General features: G+C 45.6%; 1 protein-coding gene across 2 annotated transcripts in view; it reads right to left on the reverse strand.

Annotated features, from left to right (window-relative positions):
* LOC112255369 (E3 ubiquitin-protein ligase RNF123) overlaps positions 1–27,818 on the reverse strand; it is a 266,952-nt gene that overhangs the window by 202,994 nt on the left and 36,140 nt on the right. For both annotated transcript variants that reach the window (XM_042324870.1, XM_042324871.1), the window contains exons 21-27: positions 20,739–20,839; positions 19,287–19,479; positions 18,822–18,967; positions 10,524–10,607; positions 8,872–8,979; positions 3,711–3,888; positions 2,330–2,404 (exon numbers count right to left, since the gene is read on the reverse strand). In XM_042324870.1, the coding sequence (XP_042180804.1) occupies positions 2,330–2,404; positions 3,711–3,888; positions 8,872–8,979; positions 10,524–10,607; positions 18,822–18,967; positions 19,287–19,479; positions 20,739–20,839 (885 nt within the window). The remainder of the gene's footprint in view (positions 1–2,329; positions 2,405–3,710; positions 3,889–8,871; positions 8,980–10,523; positions 10,608–18,821; positions 18,968–19,286; positions 19,480–20,738; positions 20,840–27,818) is intronic.

Here is a 27,818-nt window from a genome sequence, read left to right on the forward strand (position 1 = left end):
GAGGTGACTTGACAGAGTTAGACTACTCTCAGTGTCACACCAGGCAAGCATGAAGGATACAAAACATTATTCAAAATGAATACTGAAATCACACCTGGGTTTTAAATACTATTTGACAACAAAAAAAAAATGATTAGGTGTAACTGGCTTAATGGACCAATAGAATAGTCCCAAACGTACAAACCCCACTCATCTGGCACTCTAGGCAAGTAGGCAGGCTAGAGAGAAAAAAAACATTAAGTATTTGAAAGATGTCAAATAGTAATTGAACCCACCCAGGGTCTGCTGAACACTCAATCTGAAAACCTTCTCTCATAATAGTAACACAATAACAAACCATTTACCTTTAACAAAAATAAGCTTTCTAGGAAAAACAACACTTGAAAGCAATTCCTTTAAATAGGATTCTAAAACACAAGTCACCAGCATTGTGTATGGAGGACAAGGAAAAACAGATATTTCCTTTCTTTTACTCTGTCTGCCTGGAGCTCAAAAACAGACCGGTCTGCCTGGAGCTCAAAAACAGACCGGTCTGCCGGGAGCTCAAAACCAGACCGGTCTGCCGGGAGCTCAAAACCAGACCGGTCTGCCTGGAGCTCAAAACCAGACCGGTCTGCCTGGAGCTCAAAACCAGACCGGTCTGCCTGGAGCTCAAAACCAGACCGGTCTGCCTGGAGCTCAAAACCAGACCGGTCTGCCTGGAGCTCAAAACCAGACCGGTCTGCCTGGAGCTCAAAACAGACCGGTCTGCCTGGAGCTCAAAACAGACCGGTCTGCCTGGAGCTCAAAAACAGACCGGTCTGCCTGGAGCTCAAAAAAACCGGTCTGCCTGGAGCTCAAAAACCGGTCTGCTCAGACCGGTCTGCCTGGAGCTCAAAAACAGACCGGTCTGCCTGGAGCTCAAAAACAGACCGGTCTGCCTGGAGCTCAAAAACAGACCGGTCTGCCTGGAGCTCAAAAACAGACCCGGTCTGCCTGGAGCTCAAAAACAGACCGGTCTGCCTGGAGCTCAAAAACAGACCGGTCTGCCTGGAGCTCAAAAACAGACCGGTCTGCCTGGAGCTCAAAAACAGACCGGTCTGCCTGGAGCTCAAAAACAGACCGGTCTGCCTGGAGCTCAAAAACAGACCGGTCTGCCTGGAGCTCAAAAACAGACAGGTCTGCCTGGCTCAAAAACAGCGGTCTGCCAAAAACAGACCCGTCTGCCTTGGAGCTCAAAAACAGACCGGTCTGCCTGGAGCTCAAAACCAGACCGGTCTGCCTGGAGCTCAAAACCAGACCGGTCTGCCTGGAGCTCAAAACAGACCGGTCTGCCTGGAGCTCAAAACAGACCGGTCTGCCTGGAGCTCAAAACAGACCGGTCTGCCTGGAGCTCAAAACAGACCGGTCTGCCTGGAGCTCAAAACAGACATTTCCTTTCTTTTACTCTGACTGCCTGGAGCTCAATTGTAAAAACTTGTAATTAACCATTCATAGTTAGAAATTAATCCTGGCGAAAAATAGCAGTACCGGAGGCTATATTAAGTCTACTTTTTCCCATTAAAATAGCTTGTAACAGATGACTCTGTCCTCTTGTGTTACCGGGCAGCTTTGTCCTGCAGCTCCAGGTAATAGCAGAGACAGATATGTGTGGGACCCATTGGGCTAGGGTTCAAAAGCACTGCACTACGTAGGGAATAGGGTGCCATTTGGCATGTAGCCAGGGTGAGTCATTCACATTGCGGCTCTACAGATGAATGTGTCTACTACAGTATGTAGTTGGAGGTATCCTTCTTAAACCAGTTAGCTAATAAACAGGAAGTACAGTATGTAGTTGGAGGGATTCCTCTTAAACCAGTTAGCTAATAAACAGGAAGTACAGTATGTAGTCTCAGGTATCCTTCTTAAACTAGTTAGCTAATAAACAGGAAGTACAGTATGTGGTCTCAGGTATCCTTAAACTAGTTAGCTAATAAACAGGAACTACAGTATGTTGTCTCTCAGCTATCCTTCTTAAACCAGTTAGCTAATAAACAGGAAGTACAGTATGTAGTTGGAGGGATTCCTCTTAACAGAAATAAATGAGGCTTTAGGTGAGGCGCTGACTAACGGAAGACCAACTACACAGATGATCCCTTCCTTGTTGTGCATTGATAAATAGGGCCATGCATTTTGACGAGAGCAGGCAAAACTCCAGGGCTTAGTAACTCAGAACCCCGATTTCTTCATGGTCAGGTCGATTCTCTTCAGTGACGTGGTTCAGGTATAACGCCGGGCCCCTACTAGTAAATGTCAGTGATGCATCATTCGGTTTATAATATGATGGCTATCTGTAATTGCTTCCACTCACCTGTTCCAACGATGCGCGGGTCTGCAAAGTGCTTAGCGAGGATAGCAGCGAGTTGAGTGAGGGTGTCCTCGTAGCCTGGGGAAAAGACAACAGTCAACAAACATCTCCGGGTCGCTGTATTTCTGAATGCTCTTTAGGGCTCTAAGCCGGGTTGTTTTATTTCTGAATGCTCTTTAGGGCTCTAAGCCGGGTTGTTTTATTTCTGAATGCTCTTTAGGGCTCTAAGCCGGGTTGTTTTATTTCTGAATGCTCTTTAGGGCTCTAAGCAGGGTTGTTTTATTTCTGAATGCTCTTTAGGGCTCTAAGCCGGGTTGTTTTATTTCTGAATGCTCTTTAGGGCTCTAAGCCGGGTTGTTTTATTTCTGAATGCTCTTTAGGGCTCTAAGCCGGGTTGTTTTATTTCTGAATGCTCTTTAGGGCTCTAAGCAGGGTTGTTTTATTTCTGAATGCTCTTTAGGGCTCTAAGCCGGGTTGTTTTATTTCTGAATGCTCTTTAGGGCTCTAAGCAGGGTTGTTTTATTTCTGAATGCTCTTTAGGGCTCTAAGCGGGTTGTTTTATTTCTGAATGCTCTTTAGGGCAGGGTTGTTTTATTTCTGAATGCTCTTTAGGGCTCTAAGCCGGGTTTTATTTCTGAATGCTCTTTAGGGCTCTAAGCAGGGTTGTTTTATTTCTGAATGCTCTTTAGGGCTCTAAGCCGGGTTGTTTTATTTCTGAATGCTCTTTAGGACTCTAAGCAGGGTTGTTTTATTTCTGAATGCTCTTTAGGGCTCTAAGCCGGGTTGTTTTATTTCTGAATGCTCTTTAGGACTCTAAGCAGGGTTGTTTTATTTCTGAATGCTCTTTAGGGGGCTCTATGCTCTTTAGACTCTAAGCAGGGTTGTTTTATTTCTGAATGCTCTTTAGGGCTCTAAGCCGGGTTGTTTTATTTCTGAATGCTCTTTAGGGCTCTAAGCCGGGTTGTTTTATTTCTGAATGCTCTTTAGGGCTCTAAGCAGGGTTGTTTTATTTATGAATGCTCTTTAGGGTTCCTGTACAAGCATTTCCTGATAACTGCAGATGTGAAAATGTCCCTAAATAAAATATGATCAATAAATAATAGTGACTGTGTCAACAGGCAGGAGGAGATATTACCGGCACGAGATCACAACCTTTAATGTGTATGGAAATTCAGTTATCACAACTAAAAAGGGTCAGTTAAAGAGCAGTTAAATTCCTAAACTATCATCCGCATGGCATCTGTAGTCTTTAATCGAGGCTCTGGACAAACGTCATGAAATATAATGGAATAGGGCTGCAGCCTTAAGTGTGTTGTGGTCACCTGACAAAGTAGCTGTTCATGGCCATAAAACGCAGCCTTAAAGCAGGCGGGCGGGCATTTACCTGGCAGTTGGTCCATGCAGTTGGAGGGGCTGAAGTAGTTCTTCAGAGAGCTATAGCTGTTCATGGCCACGTTGAGGTAGAACTCTGGGGCGAAGGCGAACAACGTTCCTGTGTTGTCAGCGTGCTGGATGGTGAGTATACACACCCTCAGTAGCCAGTACACATCCAGCATCTTATCCTGGAACACAGAGTTATATGTTTTAAACAAGCAGAACAACACCTTCAGTATAGTAGTAGTAGTAGTAGTAGTAGTAGTAGTAGCAGTAGTAGCAGCAGTAATTCATGTTGATTTTCTTGAACAAGCAGAACACCTTCAGTATAGTAGTAGTAGTAGTAGTAGTAGTAGTAGTAGTAGTAGTAGTAGTAGTAGTAGTAGTCATTCATGTTGATTTTCTTGAACAAGCAGAACAACACCTTCAGTATAGTAGTAGTAGTAGTAGTAATTCATGTTGATTTTCTTGAACAAGCAGAACAACGAAGACTGGGTTCACAGGATGTTTTTTAAAATTTTTGTTTCAATGTCCCTCAGTTGAGGATGTTGGTCCCCCTTTTCATTCAAGCTGGGCTATGAATGAAAAGAAACTCCAGCACACTAGTAGCCTTGAAGCTTTCAGTCTGAATAGATCAGGGCTGAAATGTGCTGGGTAGCCTCTCTTTCCTACCTGACACTAGATGTGCTGGGTAGCCTCTCCTTTCTACCTGACAGTAGATGTGCTGGGTAGCCTCTCCTTCCTACCTGACACTAGATGTGCTGGGTAGCCTCTCTTTCCTACCTGACAGTAGATGTGCTGGGTAGCCTCTCTTTCCTCCCTGACAGTAGATGTGCTGACCATTAGCTCTGACAAATTGAAAACTCTAGTCATTGGCGACTCCATTACCCGCAGTATTAGACTTAAAGCGAATCATCCAGCGATCATACACTGTTTACCCGGGGGCAGGGCTACTGACGTTAAGGCTAATCTGAAGATGGTGCTGGCTAAAGCTAAAACTGGCGAGTGTAGAGAGTATAGAGATATTGTTATCCACGTCGGCACCAACGATGTTAGGATGAAACAGTCAGAGATCACCAAGCGCAACATAGCTTCTGCGTGCATATCAGCTAGAAAGATGTGTCAGCATCGAGTAATTGTCTCTGGCCCCCTCCCAGTTAGGGGGAGTGATGAGCTCTACAGCAGTGTCTCACAACTCAATCTCTGGTTGAAAACTGTTTTCTGCCCCTCCCAAAAGATAGAATTTGTAGATAATTGGCCCTCTTTCTGGGACTCACCCACAAACAGGACCAAGCCTGACCTGCTGAGGAGTGACGGACTCCATCCTAGCTGGAGGGGTGCTCTCATCTTATCTACCAACATAGACAGGGCTCTAACTCCACTAGCTCCACAATGAAATAGGGTGCAGGCCAGGCAGCAGGCTGTTAGCCAGCCTGCCAGCATAGTGGAGTCTGCCACTAGCACAGTCAGTGTAGTCAGCTCAGCTATCACCATTGAGACCGTGTCTGTGCCTCGACCTAGGTTGGGCAAAACTAAACATGGCGGTGTTCGCCTTAGCAATCTCACTAGGATAAAGACCACCTCCATTCCTGTCATTACTGAAAGAGATCATGATACCTCACATCTCAAAATAGGGCTACTTAATGTTAGATCCCTTACTTCAAAGGCAATTATAGTCAATGAACTAATCACTGATCATAATCTTGATGTGATTGGCCTGACTGAAACATGGCTTAAGCCAGATGAATTTACTGTTTTAAATGAGGCCTCACCTCCTGGCTACACTAGTGACCATATCCCCCGTGCATCCCGCAAAGGCGGGATGTCCAACATGTCTCTGGACCCACTCACTGTCACAGTCATACGCTGGACCTAGTTTTGTCCCATGGAATAAATGTGGTGGATCTTAATGTTTTTCCTCATAATCCTGGACTATCGGACCACCATTTTATTACGTTTGCAATTGCAACAAATAATCTGCTCAGACCCCAACCAAGGATCATCAAAAGTCGTGCTATAAATTCACAGACAACACAAAGATTCCTTGATGCCCTTCCAGACTCCCTCTGCCTACCCAAGGACGCCAGAGGACAAAAATCAGTTAACCACCTAACTGAGGATCTCAATTTAACCTTGCGCAATACCCTAGATGCAGTTGCAACCCTAAAAACTAAAAAAAATTCTCATAAGAAACTAGCTCCCTGGTACACAGAAAATACCCGAGCACTGAAGCAAGCTTCCAGAAAATTGGAACGGAAATGGCGCCACACCAAACTGGAAGTCTTCCGACTAGCTTGGAAAGACAGTACCGTGCAGTACCGAAGAGCCCTCACTGTGTTTTAGTACTATATCTCTTGACACAATGATGAAAATAATCATGGCCTCTAAACCTTCAAGCTGCATACTGGACCCTATTCCAACTAAACTACTGAAAGAGCTGCTTCCTGTGCTTGGCCCTCCTATGTTGAACATAATAAACGGCTCTCTATCCACTGGATGTGTACCAAACTCACTAAAAGTGGCAGTAATAAAGCCTCTCTTGAAAAAGCCAAACCTTGACCCAGAAAATATAAAAAACTATCGGCCTATATCGAATCTTCCATTCCTCTCAAAAATTTTAGAGAAGGCTGTTGCTCAGCAACTCACTGCCTTCCTGAAGACAAACAATGTATACGAAATGCTTCAGTCTGGTTTTAGACCCCATCATAGCACTGAGACGGCACTTGTGAAGGTGGTAAATGACATTTTAATGGCATTGGACCGAGGCTCTGCATCTGTCCTCGTGCTCCTAGACCTTAGTGCCGCTTTTGATACCATCGATCACCACATTCTTTTGGAGAGATTGGAAACCCAAATTGGTCTACACGGACATGTTCTGGCCTGGTTTAGATCTTATCTGTCGGAAAGATATCAGTTTGTCTCTGTGAATGGTTTGTCCTCTGACAAATCAACTGTAAATTTCGGTGTTCCTCAAGGTTCCGTTTTAGGACCACTATTGTTCTCACTATATATTTTACCTCTTGGGGATGTTATTCGAAAACATAATGTAAACTTTCACTGCTATGCGGATGACACACAGCTGTACATTTCAATGAAACATGGTGAAGCCCCAAAATTGCCCTCGCTAGAAGCATGTGTTTCAGACATAAGGAAGTGGATGGCTGCAAACTTTCTACTATTAAACTCGGACAAAACAGAGATGCTTGTTCTAGGTCCCAAGAAACAAAGAGATCTTCTGTTGAATCTGACAATTAATCTTAATGGTTGTACAGTCGTCTCAAATAAAACTGTGAAGGACCTCGGCGTTACTCTGGACCCTGATCTCTCTTTTGAAGAACATATCAAGACCATTTCAAGGACATCTTTTTTCCATCTACGTAACATTGCAAAAATCAGAAACTTTCTGTCCAAAAATGATGCAGAAAAATTAATCCATGCTTTTGTCACTTCTAGGTTAGACTACTGCAATGCTCTATTTTCCGGCTACCCGGATAAAGCACTAAATAAACTTCAGTTAGTGCTAAATACGGCTGCTAGAATCCTGACTAGAACCCAAAAATTTGATCATATTACTCCAGTGCTAGCCTCTCTACACTGGCTTCCTGTCAAAGCAAGGGCTGATTTCAAGGTTTTACTGCTAACCTATAAAGCATTACATGGGCTTGCTCCTACCTATCTCTCTGATTTGGTCCTGCCGTACATACCTACACGTACGCTACGGTCACAAGACGCAGGCCTCCTAATTGTCCCTAGAATTTCTAAGCAAACAGCTGGAGGCAGGGCTTTCTCCTATAGAGCTCCATTTTTATGGAACGGTCTGCCTACCCATGTCAGAGACGCAAACTCGGTCTCAACCTTTAAGTCTTTACTGAAGACTCATCTCTTCAGTGGGTCATATGATTGAGTGTAGTCTGGCCCAGGAGTGGGAAGGTGAACGGAAAGGCTCTGGAGCAACGAACCGCCCTTGCTGTCTCTGCCTGGCCGGTTCCCCTCTTTCCACTGGGATTCTCTGCCTCTAACCCTATTACAGGGGCTGGGTCACTGGCTTACTGGGGCTCTCTCATGCCGTCCCTGGAGGGGGTGCGTCACCTGAGTGGGTTGATTCACTGTTGTGGTCATCCTGTCTGGGTTGGCACCCCCCTTGGGTTGTGCCGTGGAGGAGATCTTTGTGGGCTATACTCAGCCTTGTCTCAGGATGGTAAGTTGGTGGTTGAAGATATCCCTCTAGTGGTGTGGGGGCTGTGCTTTGGCAAAGTGGGTGGGGTTATATCCTTCCTGTTTGGCCCTGTCCGGGGTGACCTCGGATGGGGCCACAGTGTCTCCTGACCCCTCCTGTCTCAGCCTCCAGTATTTATGCTGCAGTAGTTTATGTGTCGGGGGGCTGGGGTCAGTTTGTTATATCTGGAGTACTTCTCCTGTCCTATTCGGTGTCCTGTGTGAATCTAAGTGTGCGTTCTCTAATTCTCTCCTTCTCTCTTTCTTTCTCTCTCTCGGAGGACCTGAGCCCTAGGACCATGCCCCAGGACTACCTGACATGATGACTCCTTGCTGTCCCCAGTCCACCTGGCCATGCTGCTGCTCTAGTTTCAACTTCCACCTGACTGTGCTGCTGCTCCAGTTTCAACTGTTCTGCCTTATTATTATTCGACCATGCTGGTCATTTATGAACATTTGAACATCTTGGCCATGTTCTGTTATAATCTCCACCCGGCACAGCCAGAAGAGGACTGGCCACCCCACATAGCCTGGTTCCTCTCTAGGTTTCTTCCTAGGTTTTGGCCTTTCTAGGGAGTTTTTCCTAGCCACTGTGCTTCTACACCTGCATTGCTTGCTGTTTGGGGTTATAGGCTGGGTTTCTGTACAGCACTTTGAGATATCAGCTGATGTAAGAAGGGCTATATAAATAAATTTGATTTGATTTGATTTGCTGGGTAGCCTCTCTTTCCTACCTGACAGTAGATGTGCTGGGTAGCCTCTCTTTCCTACCTGACAGTAGATGTGCTGGGTAGCCTCTCTTTCCTACCTGACACTAGATGTGCTGGGTAGCCTCTCCTTCCTACCTGACAGTAGATGTGCTGGGTAGCCTCTCATTCCTACCTGACACTAGATGTGCTGGGTAGCCTCTCTTTCCTACCTGACACTAGATGTGCTGGGTAGCCTCTCCTTCCTACCTTACAGTAGATGGTAGCGTTGATCCAGGCCAGTCTCCTACTCAGGTGATTCAGCTTCTCAGCAAATACCTTCTGGCTCTTCTGCAGCTCCTCCAAGATGTCTGGTCTCTAACATGGACAAGACAAGGTGTAAACACAAATAACATGTCTAGTAAAAAATTTAAAAAAGAACAAAAATATTTATTCAACTTCAATAACGCTGTTCATCGCCGAAAGCAATTTAACAAAAGACTGTTCATTCAGACCTTTGTCGTACACATAATGCCCAGCCCTAACCACTGTTTCCTACTAAGAGAAAAATATCACAGAATGTTTAAATAGAAATAAGAATTGAATTATAATAAGAATTATACTAAACATGATAGAAAACTGCCACACTGGTGTCAGATCTACATATCATGACTATTATACTAAACATGATAGAAAATAACATTACACTAATGCAACTATTAGGTTGAACAATAATATAAATGGTTTTGTGTAGTTTATACTACTATTATACAGTACCTATTACACAGTACCAGTACTTATTGCATTAAATCATAGTAGATGGGGCGGCAGGGTAGCCTAGTGGTTAGAGCGTTGGACTAGTAACCGGAAGGTTGAAAGTTCAAACCCCTGAGCTGACAAGGTACAGATCTGTCCTTCTCCCCCTGAACAGGCAGTTAACCCACTGTTCCTAGGCTGTCATTGAAAATAAGAATTTGTTCTTAACTGACTTGGTTAAATAAAAAAATGTATCTAGGAGCCTCAGAACTCCAAGCTGCAGTTCTACCAGCCCTTTGAACTTTGTATCTTAAAACTCGGCTAGCATGGTGTACATTTTAGGATGTCCTCAGCTTCAGAACGTCATACTGCAAGCCCATACTGCAAGTAAAATAAAAAATGAGCAGTAGTATTAAATACTACATTATATACTGACTATGATTAAGGCCCAGTGTTTTTTGGTTGATCGTGTCACATGACCTGAATTTTAACCTCTATTTAAAGCCTTTTTTTACAAAAATGAGAATTGAACCAAAAAATGCAAGTTGACTGAAAAAAACATTCAAATGCCCCTAACTACGATACATAACAGATTGATAACACAGACAGTGTATTTAGTCTGCTGGGCCCAGATTGATAACACAGACAGTGTATTTAGTCTGCTGGGCCCAGATTGATAACACGGACAGGACAGTATTCAGTCTGCTGGGCCCAGATTGATAACACGGACAGGACAGTATTTAGTCTGCTGGGCCCAGATTGATAACACGGACAGGACAGTATTTAGTCTGCTGGGCCCAGATTGATAACACGGACAGGACAGTATTTAGTCTGCTGGGCCCAGATTGATAACACGGACAGGACAGTATTTAGTCTGCTGGGCCCAGATTGATAACACAGTGTATTTAGTCTGCTGGGCCCAGATTGATAAGTGTATTTAGTCTGCTGGGGCAACGTGCTCTTTTCCTCAGTGTCCTTCAGAACAACAGCATATTCATGTACGATTATACTATTAAACTATTATACTAGTTAGATAAATTGATGATAATAGGTAGTATTATTTGTATTCTTCTGGTTGGGCAACGTGCCATCTTCTCCACTATGATACTAAACAGACTGATAATAGCTCTATCACAGATGTATAACAGTGAGTGGTGTGCATTTACTCTTGCTGGGCAGCGTGCTATCTTCTCCTCTGTGTCCTTCAGAGCCACAGCGTATTCATGGACGTCATCTGACACCACCACCATCTGTAGGGAAAGGTGTGGTACACAGCTCAGTGAAATACACAGCGCATTCAGGAAGTATAGAGAACCCATGATGTTTTCCTTGTGATTGGACAAATTAACTGACCATTAGGCCCACGTGGAATTCTCATCTTGTCACTTTTTCGTCCACTAAAATGAAAAAAGTAATTCGTAATAGCTAGCGTTTTTTTTCTAGGCCATTTCGTCTCGTTATCGTCATTCAGTCAGGAAAAATAATATTCTTCTTGTAGACAAAATGAACTCTGACCGTCTGTAAATCATCACGTTACAAAGGAAGAAAAATCCATTAGCGAACAATTTGCCAGTCCGGCCAGCTGTTGTGTCTGGGCTGCATCTCCCTGTTTTATTAGTTCGTGAGATGTTTTCCACATTTTGTTTCGTTACAGCCTTATGTTATAAAATGGATTCCCTCTCAATCTATACACAATACCTCATAGCGACAAAGCAAAAACAGGTTTAGACATTTTTTTCTAATGCACTACAAATAAAAAAACAGTAATTTTTTTACATAACCTTTCAGACCTTTTATTCAGAACTTTGTTGAAGCACCTTTGACAGTGATTACTGCCTCGAGTCTTCTTGAGTATGATGCTGCAAGCTTGGTACACCTGTATTTATTTAATCAACTTTAGAATAAGGCTGTAACCTAACAAAATGTGGGAAAAGGCGAAGAGGTCTGAATACTTTCCAAATGCACTGGACATCAATACAGTTTGGTGAATTCTTCTTTAATCACCATATTAGTACAGAACAGGAAATAGATATTACATATTCACTGTTTATCATTAATTATTGTAGTATTTATTTATTATTATTTAATACTTCTAAAAAAATATTATTCATTATATAAAGTTTCAGATCATGCGTGCAAATACAGCTCAATATATCATTTCTATAAAGCCAATCAAATAGTCCTAACATTGAAAACGCCAAGCTAAAACAAAGCACACCTCAAATACTGCCAAGTGTTTGGTGTAAGTATTTAACATTTATATTTGACTCCAGTCTGGTGCGGTCGTCAACTCCTCTAACCTCTAACTGTGGCATGGCATTCATGTCCGCAGGGTATTCCTACAGGGATGAAGACTACAGTAAATATAGAGTAGAAGAAGTCCACCAGACTAGATACAGGCTACAACAGGAAAGCACAATTCCGATATTTTGACACTATTTGTTTTCCTGACCAATCAAAATCATATACATTTTGAAAACCGCACCCCTCAAGATTCAGAGGGTTGGAACTGCGGACGCCAGAGCCCCCTGATGAGAGAGCATAGTATACAAGGAAATACTCAAAGCTGCTAATGAGAACCTTGACAACCTTGTACCGAGCCGGTATGGATTCTGGTGGTGTGCCCCCCCCACCCAGGCAGTGCTGGCAACACTAGCTACAGTGACCCACGGGTAGGGGGGGGGGTCACACTCGGACATTCAGAGGGGGCCATATTAGTGGCCTTGGTGGAACAAAATCAAAAGGTCTGAGATGCTTGGGAATATGGTCTCGACGGGGGATCATGTTGTGGGTGTATCAGATCTCCATCATCTAGCGCGTGACAATGGTTAATCAAATCTCTCCATGTCTGCCCATTTTTATTTTTTTGCTCAGTCTTGCAGGCCTTCTCATACAGCTGCAACTGTATATACATTCGTAAATCAAGACCTTTCTTGAGTTGAGCTCCGGGACGGTGCAGCTTTTGAGAATCTATGGTTGCTGTGTGAGGAAAGGGTTGAGTGTGTATGAGTGTGTGTTGCAGTGCATCTCCTCCTCATGGACTGCACCAGATTTGCCAGTTCTTGCTGTGAGAGGTTACCCCACTCTTCCAACAAGGCACCTGCAAGTTCCCGGACATTTCTGGGGGGGAATGGCCCTAGCCCTCACCCTCCGATCCAACAGGTCCCAGACGTGCTCAATGGGATTGATGTCCGGGCTCTTCACTGGCCATGGCAGAACACTGACATTCCTGTCTTGCAGGAAATCGCGCACAGAACAAGCAGTATGGCTGGTGGCATTGTCATGCTGGAGGGTCGTGTCAGGATGAGCCTGCAGGAATGGTACCACATGAGAGAGGAGGATGTCTTCCCTGTAAAGCACAGCGTTGAGATTGCCTGCAATGACAACAAGCTCAGTCTGATGATGCTGTGACACACCGCCCCAGACCATGACGGACCCTCCACCTCCAAATTGATGGAGTACAGGCCGGCCTCGGTGTAATCCGGGGAAAAGGGTGAGTGCACGACTGCAACTTGTCAGTGAATATCACTTTTTGCCAGTCCTGTCTGGTCCAGCAACGGTGGGTTTGTGTCCATAGGCGACGTTGTTGCCGGTGATGTCTGGTGAGGACCTGCCTTACAACAGTAAGTGACCTAAGTTTTCATACCTGTGACCTTAATTGCCTACCGTCTGTAAGCTGTTAGTGCCTTAACGAGCGTTCCACAGGTGCATGTTCATTAATTGTTTATGGTTCATTGAACAAGCATGGGAAACAGTGTTTAAACCCTTTACAATGAAGATCTGTGAAGTTGTTTGGATTTTTACAAATTATCTTTAAAAAGACAGGGTCCTGAAAAGGGGACGTTTCTTTTTTTGCTGAGTTTATATAGGGAATAGGGTCACATTTAGGACAAGGCCAAGAGCAGAAAGGCCAAGAGCAGAAAGACAAAGTCAGCGGCAGAAATAACCTTCCCTTTTAACGTTGATAGATCGTCAACTTGTAAAGAAGAGAACCATTCTGAGGCAGGAAATTACACAAGACACTTTCATACCTACACATTATATGCTGGTCCCAAAAGGAATGCACCATACAGGGATAAGGGCGAGTGCACCATACAGGGATAAGGGCGAGTGCACCATACAGGGATAAGGGCGAGTGCACCATACAGGGATAAGGGCGAGTGCACCATACAGGGATAAGGGCGAGTGCACCATACAGGGACAGGGATACCATACAGGGAGGGCGAGTGCACCATACAGGGATAAGGGCGAGTGCACCATACAGGGATAAGGGCGAGTGCACCATACAGGGATAAGGGCGAGTGCACCATACAGGGATAAGGGCGAGTGCACCATACAGGGATAAGGGCGAGTGCACCATACAGGGATAAGGGCGAGTGCACCATACAGGGATAAGGGCGAGTGCACCATACAGGGATAAGGGCGAGTGCACCATACAGGGATAAGGGCGAGTGCACCATACAGGGATAAGGGCGAGTGCACCATACAGGGATAAGGGCGAGTGCACCATACAGGGATAAGGGCGAGTGCACCATACAGGGATAAGGGCGAGTGCACCATACAGGGATAAGGGCGAGTGCACCATACAGGGATAAGGGAGAGTGCACCATACAGGGATAAGGGAGAGTGCACCATACAGGGATGAGGGCGAGTGCACTATACAGGGATAAGGGCGCCATTTGGGACACATCCGGTGCCAAAACCTTTTTTAGTTAAAGGACAAAGGATTTATCACGAAGTGAAGGGAGAAATGACCAGACAGGCTGGTATGACGACAACTAACCGTTATGTAAAGGACTCTCAGTCCAAGACTAACATTTCCTGCTCAACTGTGTTCATCCCAAATGGTACCCTATTTAGTGCACTACGTTACAGGGTTCAGGTCTAAAGTAAATTGGACAAAAAAAAAATTGATGAAAAAGGGTGTCAATTGGAACAAATCCCAAATGTAAAACTTTAAAAGAAAAAGACAGTCCAGCACACTGCCAATATAAAAGCTGTTAAAGACAGTCCAGCACACTGCCAATATAAAAGCTGTTAAAGACAGTCCAGCACACTGCCAATATAAAAGCTGTTAAAGACAGTCCAGCACACTGCCAATATAAAAGCTGTTAAAGACAGATGTGTAAAGGCTTTCATAGAACCAGGCAACTGCAGTGACGGATATCCTTTTCTCAAATGATCAGACAATAACAGGCGATACTAGGAGGGTGATTGTCCAAGGTCTTATACCTATATACTGAACGAGAGGTGTGTGTGTCTGTGTGTCTGCGTAATGTGGAGGAAGACAGGCAGAGCTGGCATTGATATAACAGTTGTAAAATGTTTTTGCTGACCCACACACTTTTCTTCCATGAAATATGTGCCAAAAGTATTTTTTTAAATGCTTTGATCCTTTCTGACAATGAGAGGAAAGAAGAGATTAAATGACATCTATTTGGTTTGGGAACTCACTCCTGAAGAAGGAGACAGGAACGTGGTACAGCAGACAGACCCCAGGATAGACCCCAACATGAAGAGGAGAGGACCACACGTGATCAGAACGACCACAACATTGTAGCAATAACAAGGAAAGACGAAAAATAGCAAAAGATTAGGGCTAAAGTCATTTAATAAGAGATCATAGCAAAGATTAGGGCTAAAGTAATTTAATAAGAGATCATAGCAAAGATTAGGGCTAAAGTAATTTAATAAGAGATCATAGCAAAGATTAGGGCTAAAGTCATTTAATAAGAGATCATAGCAAAGATTAGGGCTAAAGTCATTTAATAAGAGATCATAGAAAAGATTAGGGCTAAAGTCATTTAATAAGAGATCATAGCAAAGATTAGGGCTAAAGTCATTTAATAAGAGATCATAGCAAAGATTAGGGCTAAAGTCATTTAATAAGAGATCATAGCAAAAGATTAGGGCTAAAGTCATTTAATAAGAGATCATAGCAAAGATTAGGGCTAAAGTCATTTAATAAGAGATCATAGAAAAGATTAGGGCTAAAGTCATTTAATAAGAGATCATAGAAAAGATTAGGGCTAAAGTCATTTAATAAGAGATCATAGCAAAAGATTAGGGCTAAAGTCATTTAATAAGAGATCATAGAAAAGATTAGGGCTAAAGTCATTTAATAAGAGATCATAGAAAAGATTAGGGCTAAAGTCATTTAATAAGAGATCATAGCAAAGATTAGGGCTAAAATCATGATGTAAAACATGTTGGTTTGATGTGTATGAGGAAGAGGATCCAGTTGTACACCAAGAAGTATTGGTAAAATGACTCACGGCAACTGTTGACCAGCATGCACCTGTTAAGAATCTAACAGAACTGTTCGAGGCCCCTGGGTTGACGTTGAATTGAAACATTGTATCGTTCAAAGAAATGATGCAAAACATGTGGCAAACTAGTCAGTCCTGCTGAGCTGATTGGTTGACATACTGTACACTGATAAATGTTGTTACTAAATGTAACACAAATAAAGTATATTAGCAAACCAAGATAAATGACATAACACACGAAGGGGAGAAAGAAAAAATAAAAGAAAATCACACGTTGCTGGCTCTAAAAGCCCCCCAGTCACACGTTGCTGGCTCTAAAAGCCCCCCAGTCACACGTTGCTGGCTCTAAAAGCCCCCAGTCACACGTTGCTGGCTCTAAAAGCCCCCAGTCACACGTTGCTGGCTCTAAAAGCCCCCAGTCACACGTTGCTGGCTCTAAAAAAAGCCCCCAGTCACACGTTGCTGGCTCTAAAAGCCCCCAGTCACACGTTGCTGGCTCTAAAAGCCCCCAGTCACACGTTGCTGGCTCTAAAAGCCCCCAGTCACACGTTGCTGGCTCTAAAAGACCCCCAGTCACACGTTGCTGGCTCTAAAAGCCCCCAGTCACACGTTGCTGGCTCTAAAAGCCCCCCAGTCACACGTTGCTGGCTCTAAAAGCCCCCCAGTCACACGTTGCTGGCTCTAAAAGCCACCCAGTCACACGTTGCTGGCTCTAAAAGCCACCCAATCACACGTTGCTGGCTCTAAAAGCCCCCCAATCACACGTTGCTGGCTGATAGAGAGAATTGTGTTTGAACAAATACAAATGCTATTTTTTATTTTAGAGAACAAGTTACCTACTGACTTTCAGTATGCATATAGAGAAGGGCACTCAATTTCTACTGATTCAGATGACTGATGATTGGTTAAAATAAATGGATAATAAGATAGTTGGAGCTGTATTGTAGGACGTTATAACTGACTTATAACTGACTAGTTAAATAAATAGTTAAATAAATAAACAATTAAGATTTTACTGCAGCCTTTGATGTTATTGATCATAAATTGTTAATGAAGACACTCAGTAACTAATAGAACCCAGAGAGAGTTCATCAATGGAAGCTTCTCTAACATCAGATATGTACAGTGTGGTGTCCCTTCACTGCAATTTCCTTGGGCTGTTGATTTATCGAGGCAAGTCAGTTAAGAAACTAATTCTAATTTTACAATGGACGGCCTACCCCCCCGGCCAAACCCGGACGACGCTAGGCCAATTGTGCGCCGCCCTATGGGACTGATGTGACACAGCCTGGATTCGAACCAGGGACTGTAGTGACACCTCTTGCATGGAGATGCTGTGTCTTAGACCTCCGCACCACTCCGGAATTATCACAAATAATTGCCACTGGTCTTACACAAAGCCAGAATGACTTGAGTGCAGATGATTCCACACTCTATATGTCAGAACACAAAGCCAGTGACATCACTGAAATCCTAAATAAGAAGTTACAGTCAGTAGCAGAATGGGTGATTCATAATGAAACCGGTCTTAAAAACAACTAAAACTAAAAGCATTGTATGTGGTTTAAAACATTCTCTAAGACCTAAACCTCGACTGGAGTTGGGCTCCCGAGTGGCGCAGCAGTCTAAGGCACTGCATCTCAGTGCAAGAGAGGAGAGGAATTCTTTAGAATTCAAGGCACACTTAACCAGCATGGCTACCACAGCATTCTGCAGCGATATCCCACCTGGTTTGCGCTAAGTCCCACTATCATTTGTTTTTCAACAGGACAATGACCAAACACACCTCCAGGCTGTGTAAGGGCTATTTGACCAAGGAGGAGAGTGATGGAGTGCTGCATCAGATGATCTGGCCTCCACAAATCACCCAACCTCAACCCAATTGAGATGGTTTGGGATAAGTTGGACCGCAGAGTGAAGGAAAAGCAGCAAGTGCTCAGCATGTGTGGGAACTCCTTCAAGACCGCTGGAAAAGCATTCCATGTGAAGTTGGTTGAGAGAAAGCCAAGAGTGTGCAAAGCTGTCATCAAGGCAAAGGGTGGCTGCTTTGAATAATCTCAAATCATGTAACTACATGATTCCATATGTATTAATTCATAGTTTTGATGTCTTCACTATTATTCTACAATGTAGAATATAGTCAAAAATAAAGAAACACCTTTGAATGAGTAGGTGTGTCCATACTTCTCATTTTTGGTGTTTTTTGTAGACTCCAGGAAGAATAGCTGCTGCCCCTGTAAAAGCTACTGGGGGTCCTGATAAACACCTCCATTGTGTCCATCCAAACCGGTGTTTAAATAGAGTTTGCTGGATCCTGGAGATGGACATGGTTTGAACATTTGGGGCTATTCTACTGGTTCCATATGACAACTCAATAAAACACGAGTAACGTATTTGAAAGGATTTCGAATAGTACATGAACCAAGGCCTGTGTGCGACCTTACACCTCAACCTCATACCCAGAGAGCATTTCAAATCTCATCTGCAGTGCTTTAGACCAGACCCCCACGGTGCAGTGCTTTAGACCAGATCCCCACGGTGCAGTGCTTTAGACCAGACCCCCAGGGTGCACTGCTTTAGACCAGACCCCCAGGGTGCACTGCTTTAGACCAGACCCCCAGGGTGCACTGCTTTAGACCAGACCCCCAGGGTGCACTACTTTAGACCAGACCCCCAGGGTGCAGTGCTTTAGACCCCCAGGGTGCAGTGCTTTAGACCCCCAGGGTGCAGTGCTTTAGACCCCCAGGGTGCAGTGCTTTAGACCCCCAGGGTGCAGTGCTTTAGACCCCCAGGGTGCAGTGCTTTAGACCCCCAGGGTGCAGTGCTTTAGACCCCCAGGGTGCAGTGCTTTAGACCCCCAGGGTGCAGTGCTTTAGACCCCCAGGGTGCAGTGCTTTAGACCCCCACGGTGCAGTGCTTTAGACCCCCACGGTGCAGTGCTTTAGACCCCCACGGTGCAGTGCTTTAGACCAGACCCCACGGTGCAGTGCTTTAGAACAGACCCCACGGTGCAGTGCTTTAGAACAGACCCCACGGTGCAGTGCTTTAGACCAGACCCCCAGGGTGCACTACTTTAGACCAGACCCCCAGGGTGCACTACTTTAGACCAGACCCCCAGGGTGCACTACTTTAGACCAGACCCCCAGGGTGCACTGCACTTCCCTTGCCCAACAGACGGACGCCTCAGCCTCTTACCTTGCCCAGCTGTTGATGAACACTCAGGTTGTACATCATCACAATCCCATCCAAAATCTCCAGCAGGGACTTCTCTGTGATTGGATGGTCGGGCTCTTCCAACGGTCGCCCCAGCAACAGGCCGTCGTTACCATGGCTTCCCTCGACTTGAGGAGAGGAAGGGAAGAAAGAAAACATCGTGTTCCTAACCTGGTGTTCCCTTCAGTACAATAACTAGACACCCAGGTAATAATAGGTCAAAAAGTACTAGACCATTTCTAGAGGTAAGGAATACATTTTCACACTCATCCGCAGATAATTGGCACCCCACTACATTTTCTGTACTTTAGCCTTGACATGTGTCGACGAAACTCTATATTTACAGTGGTGGTTGAAAGACAGAAAGCGAGAGAGTGAAAGACTGAGAAAGAGAGATAAATGTTCTCAATACGCCTCCATGTATATTCAAGGTAAAAAGCCACTCACTGTCCTCCTCCGTCCTCTGCTCCACGGCCAAGGTGCGAACTTTAACTTTCTCCGGGGGTGCCAGGGGTCGCCTGGGAGTCATGAGGCTGACAGCAGCAGTACTCAGGAAACGATTGGCTCGGCCCAGAGTGGGAGAACTGAGCCAGCTGGGTCTGGCCAGGGCACCACCCATAGCCACCGCTCCAAAAGGCCTCTGTTATAGGACAGATAGACATGAAGCGCTCCAATACAGAGAGACATGTTGGTAACACTGTATCATGACAGTAAGTCACCCATCACTGTATATGGGGGCGGCTGGAAGCCTCGAGGTTAGAGTGTTGGACTAGTAACCAGCAGGTAGCCTAGTGGTCAGAGCGTTGGGCCAGTAACCAGCAGGTAGCCTAGTGGTCAGAGCGTTGGGACAGTAACCAGCAGGTAGCCTAGTGGTTAGAGTGTTGGACTAGTAACCAGCAGGTAGCCTAGTGGTTAGAGTGTTGGACTAGTAACCAGCAGGTAGCCTAGTGGTCAGAGCGTTGGACTAGTAACCAGCAGGTAGCCTAGTGGTTAGAGCGTTGGGCCAGTAACCAGCAGGTAGCCTAGTGGTTAGAGCGTTGGGCCAGTAACCAGCAGGTAGCCTAGTGGTTAGAGCGTTGGGCCAGTAACCAGCAGGTAGCCTAGTGGTTAGAGCGTTGGGCCAGTAACCAGCAGGTAGCCTAGTGGTTAGAGCGTTGGGCCAGTAACCAGCAGGTAGCCTAGTGGTTAGAGCGTTGGGACAGTAACCAGCAGGTAGCCTAGTGGTTAGAGCGTTGGGCCAGTAACCAGCAGGTAGCCTAGTGGTTAGAGCGTTGGGACAGTAACCGAAAGGTTGCTGGATCGAATCCCCGAGCTGACAAGGTAAAAATCTGTCGTTCTGCCCCTGAACAAGGCATTTAACCCACTGTTCCCCGGTAGGCCGTGGTTAAATCTTCCCTGGTTAAATAAAAAGATGGATTAAAAATAATAATAATAAATAGGCCTGTCAGCAACTAGTGTGTCTGAAATAGCTGAATCCACTCATTTGAAAGGGTGTCCACATACTTTTGACAATGTAGTGCATTACCTCATTACTACCTGGTACCCCTGCACATTGACTCGGTACCGGTGCTCCTTGTACATAGCCTCATTGTTATTTGATTGTGATAATGTTTCCTATTTTTTCTTATTTGGTCATTATTATAATTTTTCTTTTTAACTCTGCATTATTTGGAAAGGGCTTGTAAATGAGCATTTCACGGTCAAGTCTACACCTGTTATATTTGGCGCAATGACAAATAAAACGTGATTGAAAACGCTGTACCGCCAAAAAAAAGGGAGAATTTAGACTTGAGAACACCAATATGGTGGAATCAAGTCCCCAGTCAAATCAAAATGTATACGGTCTAAGTGGATGATATCCAAGAACACAAGTGTGGAGGATGACACCGTAGTCTGTACCTGAGCTGAGCCACTCTCCTCCTCCTCATCCAAATCATCCATAGAGGTAGCCTGGATCTCAGCCGGGTCCATGAGGATGTTGGCTTTGGAAGCCAGGTCGTCTAGAAGCAGAAACAGACAAACACAGCACAACAATTACATCATAATACAACAGACAGGCCGTAATCCTGTCTCCGGACAGGCCGTAATCCTGTCTCCGGACAGGCCGTAATCCTGTCTCCGGACAGGCCGTAATCCTGTCTCCGGACAGGCCGTAATCCTGTCTCCGGACAGGCCGTAATCCTGTCTCCGGACAGGCCGTAATCCTGTCTCCGGACAGGCCGTAATCCTGTCTCCGGACAGGCCGTAATCCTGTCTCCGGACAGGCCGTAATCCTGTCTCCGGACAGGCCGTAATCCTGTCTCCGGACAGGCCGTAATCCTGTCTCCGGACAGGCCGTAATCCTGTCTCCATTATCTTTGGTTTCAAACCATTAGAATGTTTAAACGAGTTCTGACCACCAGGAGGCTACCCTCTCCTGCCAAGCACAAACGAGTTCTGACCACTAAAGAGGAAAACGGACTGAAAAAAGGGACAACTTGAGTGTCTTTGAGGCGGAGTGACCAAACAGAGATAGGAATTAGAAAGTACTGGAAGACCCACCGTGGACAAAGAAATACAAATCAAACGTCATGTGCCCCCCGAATACCTCACAGTGAAATGCTGAATACAACAGGTGTAGTAGACCTCACAGTGAAATGCTGAATACAACAGGTGTAGTAGACCTCACAGTGAAATGCTGAATACAACAGGCTCTAACCAACAGTGCAAAAAAGGTATTAGGTGAACAATAGGTAGGTAAAGAAATAAAACAGTAAAAAGACAGGCTATATACAGTAGAGGGGCTATATACAGTAGAGGGGCTATATACAGTAGAGGGGCTATATACAGTAGAGGGGCTATATACAGTAGAGGGGCTATATACAGTAGAGGGGCTATATATAGTAGAGGGGCTATATACAGTAGAGGGGCTACCTACAGGCACCGGTTAGTCTGGCCAATTGAGGTAGTATGTACATGAATGAATAGTTAAAGTGACTATGCATATATGATAAACAGAGAGTAGCAGCAGCATAAGAGAGGAGTTTGGGAGGGGGGTCATTACAGTCATTATTGTGACAGTCTAATGATGTTGATAGGTTGATTGCTATGGTGATATAGAGAATTCATTACAGCGTCCGTGCTGACCTCTAAGTGTCTGGATATTGTTGCTTACACTTCTGATCAACCCAGAACCATCGTAAATCTACAAGTCTATTAAAATCAGATCAGAGGACGTATCCATAAATCTAGAACCGGTCAGATGTGTTTGCAGGGCCAGGTTCCACCTCCCAGTACTGTGGAACAGAGGGGACATGCTGTTCATGGTCAGGTGGGGAGGCCACTGCTGCAGCCGTCGACGGATCCAGGTCCTAAACTACTCTAACTTCAAATCCATCACATTAGAGGGCTAAGTCCCAAAACGCACCCTATTTCCCTACACAGTGCACTACTTTTGACCAGAGCTATATAGCTATTGGTCAAAAGTAGTGCACTATGAAGGGAATATGGTGCCATTTGGTACTCAGCCCACGTCCAAAACAATCCATCACCAGCCAGCTGCTCCTCCTCCCCTAAAGTGGTTGAGCTGCTCCTCCTCCCCTAAAGTGGTTGAGCTGCTCCTCCTCCCCTAAAGTGGTTGAGCTGCTCCTCCTCCCCTAAAGTGGTTGAGCTGCTCCTCCTCCCCTAAAGTGGTTGAGCTGCTCCTCCTCCCCTAAAGTGGTTGAGCTGCTCCTCCTCCCCTCCCCTAAAGTGGTTGAGCTGCTCCTCCTCCCCTGGTTGAGCCTCCCCTCCCCTAAAGTGGTTGAGCTGCTGCTCCTCCCCCTCCCACTAAAGTGGTTGAGCTGCTCCTCCTCCTCCCCTAAAGTGGTTGAGCTGCTCCTCCTCCTCCCCTAAAGTGGTTGAGCTGCTGCTCCTCCTCCCCTAAAGTGGTTGAGCTGCTCCTCCTCCCACTAAAGTGGTTGAGCTGCTGCTCCTCCTCCACTAAAGTGGTTGAGCTGCTGCTCCTCCTCCACTAAAGTGGTTGAGCTGCTCCTCCTCCTCCACTAAAGTGGTTGAGCTGCTCCTCCTCCTCCACTAAAGTGGTTGAGCTGCTCCTCCTCCTCCACTAAAGTGGTTGAGCTGCTCCTCCTCCTCCCCTAAAGTGGTTGAGCTGCTGCTCCTCCTCCACTAAAGTGGTTGAGCTGCTGCTCCTCCTCCACTAAAGTGGTTGAGCTGCTGCTCCTCCTCCACTAAAGTGGTTGAGCTGCTGCTCCTCCTCCACTAAAGTGGTTGAGCTGCTGCTCCTCCTCCCTAAAGTGGTTGAGCTGCTGCTCCTCCTCCCCTAAAGTGGTTGAGCTGCTCCTCCTCCTCCCATAAAGTGGTTGAGCTGCTCCTCCTCCCCTAAAGTGGTTGAGCTGCTCCTCCTCCTCCCCTAAAGTGGTTGAGCTGCTGCTCCTCCTCCACAAAAGTGGAGATATGCATCTGTTGGTCAAATGCGGGCGTCGATCAAAAACAGTCAGTATCTGGTGTGACTACAATTTGCCTCATGCAGCGCGACACATCTCCTTCACATAGAGTTGATCAGGCTGTTGATTGTGGCCTGTGGAATGTTCTCCCACTGTTCTTCAATGGCTGTGCGTAGTTTCTGGTTAATGGTGGGAACTGGAACGCTCTGTTGTACATTCCAGAGCATCCCAAACATGCTCAATGGGTGACATGTCTGGTTTGTAAGCAGGCCATGGAAGAACTGGGACATTTTCAGCTTCCAGTCATTGTGTAAAGATACTTGCTGAAACACGAGGTGACGACAGCGGATGAACGGCACCACAATGGGCCTCAGGATCTCGTCACGGCATCTCCGTGAATTCAAATTGCCATCGATAAAATGCAATTGTGTTGGTTGTCCGTAGCTTATCAAATCAAATGTATTTGTCACATACACATGGTTAGCAGACGTTAATGCGAGTGTAGCGAAATGCTTCTAGTTCCGACAATGCAGTAATAACCAACGAGTAATATCACTAACAATTCCAAAACTACTACCTTATACACACAAGTGTAAAGGGATAAAGAATATGTACATAAAGATATATGAATGAGTGATGGTACAGAGCGGCATAGGCAAGATGCAGTAGATGGCATTGAGTACAGTATATACATATGAGATGAGTATGTAAACAAAGTGGCATAGTTTAAAGTGGCTAGTGATACATGTATTACATAAAGATGCAGTAGATGATAGAGTACAGTATATACGTATACATATGAGATTAATAATGTAGGGTATGTAAACATTATATTAAGTAGCATTGTTTAAAGTGGCTAGTGATATATTTTACATCAATTCCCATTATTAAAGTGGCTGGAGTTGAGTCAGTGTGTTGGCAGCAGCCACTCAATGTTAGTGGTGGCTGTTTAACAGTCTGATGGCCTTGAGATTGAAAAACAGCTTCGGTATCTCGGTCCCAGCTTTGATGCACCTGTACTGACCTCGCCTTCTGGATGATAGCGGGGTGAACAGGCAGTGGCTCGGGTGGTTGTTGTACTTGATGATCTTTATGGCCTTCCTGTGACATCGGGTGGTGTAGGTGTCCTGGAGGGCAGGTAGTTTGCCCCGGTGATGCGTTGTGCAGACCTCACTACCCTCTGGAGAGCCTTACGGTGGTGGGCGGAGCAGTTGCCGTACCAGGCGGTGATACAGCCCGACAGGATGCTCTCAATTGTGCATCTGTAGAAGTTTGAGTGCTTTTGGTGACAAGCCAAATTTCTTCAGCCTCCTGAGGTTGAAGAGGCACTGCTGCGCCTTCTTCGCGATGCTGTCTGTGTGGGTGGACCAATTCAGTTTGTCTGTGATGTGTACGCCGAGGAACTTAAAACTTGCTACCCTCTCCACTACTGTTCCATCGTTGTGGATAGGGGGGTGTTCCCTCTGCTGTTTCCTGCCGTTTCCACAATCATCTCCTTAGTTTTGTTGACGTTGAGTGTGAGGTTATTTTCCTGACACCACACTCCGAGGGCCCTCACCCAGTCCCTGTAGGCCGTCTCATTGTTGTTGGTAATCAAGCCTACCACTGTAGTGTCGTCCGCAAACTTGATGATTGAGTTGGAGGCGTGCGTGGCCACGCGGTCGTGGGTGAACAGGGAATACAGGAGAGGGCTCAGAATGCACCCTTGTGGGGCCCCAGTGTTGAGGATCAGCGGGGTGGAGATGTTGTTACCTACCCTCACCACCTGGGGGCGGCCCGTCAGGAAGTCCAGTACCCAGTTGCACAGGGCGGGGTCGAGACCCAGGGTCTCGAACTTGATGACGAGCTTGGAGGGTACTATGGTGTTGAATGCCGAGCTGTAGTCGATGAACAGCATTCTCACATAGGTATTCCTCTTGTCCAGATGGGTTAGGGCAGTGTGCAGTGTGGTTGAGATTGCATCGTCTGTGGACCTAGTTGGGCGGTAAGCAAATTGGAGTGGGTCTAGGGTGTCAGGTAGGGTGGAGGTGATATGGTCCTTGACTAGTCTCTCAAAGCACTTCATGATGACGGAAGTGAGTGCTATGGGGCGGTAGTCGTTTAGCTCAGTTACCTTAGCTTTCTTGGGAACAGGAACAATGGTGGCCCTCTTGAAGCATGTGGGAACAGCAGACTGGGATAAGGATTGATTGAATATGTCCGTAAACACACCAGCCAGCTGGTCTGCGCATGCTCTGAGGGCGTGGCTGGGGATGCCGTCTGGGCCTGCAGCCAAGCGAGGGTTAACATGTTTAAATGTTTTACTCACCTCGGCTGCAGTGAAGGAGAGTCCACAGGTTTTGGTTGCGGGCCGTGTCAGTGGCACTGTATTGTCCTCAAAGTGAGCAAAGAAGTTGTTTAGTCTGTCTGGGAGCAAGACATCCTGGTCCGTGACTGGGCTGGTTTTCTTCTTGTAGTCCGTGATTGACTGTAGACCCTGCCACATACCTCTTGCGTCTGAGCCGTTGAATTGCGACTCTACTTTGTCTCTATACTGACGCTTAGCTTGTTTGATAGCCTTGCGGAGGGAATAGCTGCACTGTTTGTATTCGGTCATGTTACCAGTCACCTTGCCCTGATTAAAAGCAGTGGTTCGCGCTTTCAGTTTCATGCAAATGATGCCATCAATCTACAGTTTCTGGTTAGGGAATGTTTTAATCGTTGCTATGGGAACAACATCTTCAACGCACGTTCTAATGAACTCGCACACCAAATCAGCGTATTCGTCAATGTTGTTGTTTGACGCAATACGAAACATATCCCAGTCCACGTGATGGAAGCAGTCTTGGGGCGTGGAATCAGCTTGGTCGGACCAGCGTTGAACAGACCTCAGCGCGGGAGCTTCTTGTTTTAGCTTCTGTCTGTAGGCAGGGAGCAACCAAATGGAGTCGTGGTCAGCTTTTCTGAAAGGAGGGCGGGAGAGGGCCTTATATGCTTCGCGGAAGTTAGAATAGCAATGATCCAAGGTTTTACCAGCCCTGGTTGCGCAATCGATATGCTAATACAATTTAGGGAGTCTTGTTTTCAGATTAGCCTTGTTAAAATCCCCAGCTACAATGAATGCAGCCTCAGGATATGTGGTTTCCAGTTTGCAAAGAGTGAAATAAAGTTTGTTCAGAGCCATCGATGTGTCTGCTTGGGGGGGAATACATACGGCTGTGATTATAATCGAAGAGAATTCCCTTGGTAGATAATGCGGTCGACATTTGACTGTGAGGAATTCTAAATCAGGTGAACAGAAGGACTTGAGTTCCTGTATGTTGTTGTGATCACACCACGTCACGTTAACCATGAAGCATACGCCCCCGCCCCTCTTCTTACCAGAAAGATGTTTGTTTCTGTCGGCGCGATGCGTGGAGAAACCAGCTGGCTGCACCGTCTCCGATAGCGTCTCTCCAGTGAGCCATGTTTCCGTGAAGCAAAGAACGTTACAGTCTCTGATGTCTCTCTGGAATGCTACCCTTGCTCGGATTTCATCAACCTTGTTGTCAAGAGACTGGACATTGGCGAGTAGTATGCTCGGGAGCAGTGCGCGATGTGCCAGTCTCCGGAGCCTGACCAGAAGACCGCTTAATTTCCCTCTTTTACGAAGTCGTTGTTTTGGGTCGCCGGCTGGGATCCATTCCGTTGTCCTGGTTGAAAGGCAGAACACAGGATCCGCTTCGCGAGTCATTCTTGGTCGTACTGATGGTGAGTTGACGTTGCTCTTATATTCAGTAGTTCTTCTCGACTGTATGTAATGAAACCTAAGATGACCTGGGGTACCAATGTAAGAAATAACACGTAAAAAAAACTAAACACTGCATAGTTTCCTAGGAACGCGAAGCGAGGCAGCCATCTCTGTCGGCGCCGGAAGTGTCCGTACGTGGTGTGCCGTTGTGGGCCCGTTGAACTTAGTGTCAAATTCTTAAAAATGACATTGGAGGTGGCTTATGGTAAGAAAATTAACATTAAATTATCTGCCAACAGCTCTGCCAATTGCACACTCCCTCAAAACTTGAGACATCTGTGTCATTGTGTTCTGTGACAAAACTGCACATTTTACAGTGGCCTTTTATTGTCCCCATCACAAAGTGCACCTGTACAATGATCATGTCGTTTAATCAGCTTCTTGATATGCCACACCTGTCAGGTGGAAGGATTATCTTGGCAAAAGAGAAAATGCTCATAAACAGGGATGTAAACAAATTTGTTTACAACTTGAGAAAAAAAAAACATTTTGGAACATTTCTGGGATCTTTTATTTTAACTCATGAGACATGGGACCAACACTTTACATGTTGTGTTTATATTTTTGTTTATTGTAGATGTAATGTCAATCTAGATTAGAGAGAGAAGATAGAGGGGAACTACCATCTCCTGGGTCAGCTCAACATGACCTCATGTTATACTGAACAAAAATATAAAATGCAACATGTAAAAGGATTGGTCCCATATTTCATGAGCTGAAAAAAAAACAATCTGCACCCTATTCCCTATATAGCCTAGTGCACTAATATTAAAATGTACACTATGT

This window comes from Oncorhynchus tshawytscha, linkage group LG07, assembly GCF_018296145.1.
Source record: "Oncorhynchus tshawytscha isolate Ot180627B linkage group LG07, Otsh_v2.0, whole genome shotgun sequence".
In the NCBI taxonomy this organism is placed as follows: domain Eukaryota; kingdom Metazoa; phylum Chordata; class Actinopteri; order Salmoniformes; family Salmonidae; genus Oncorhynchus; species Oncorhynchus tshawytscha.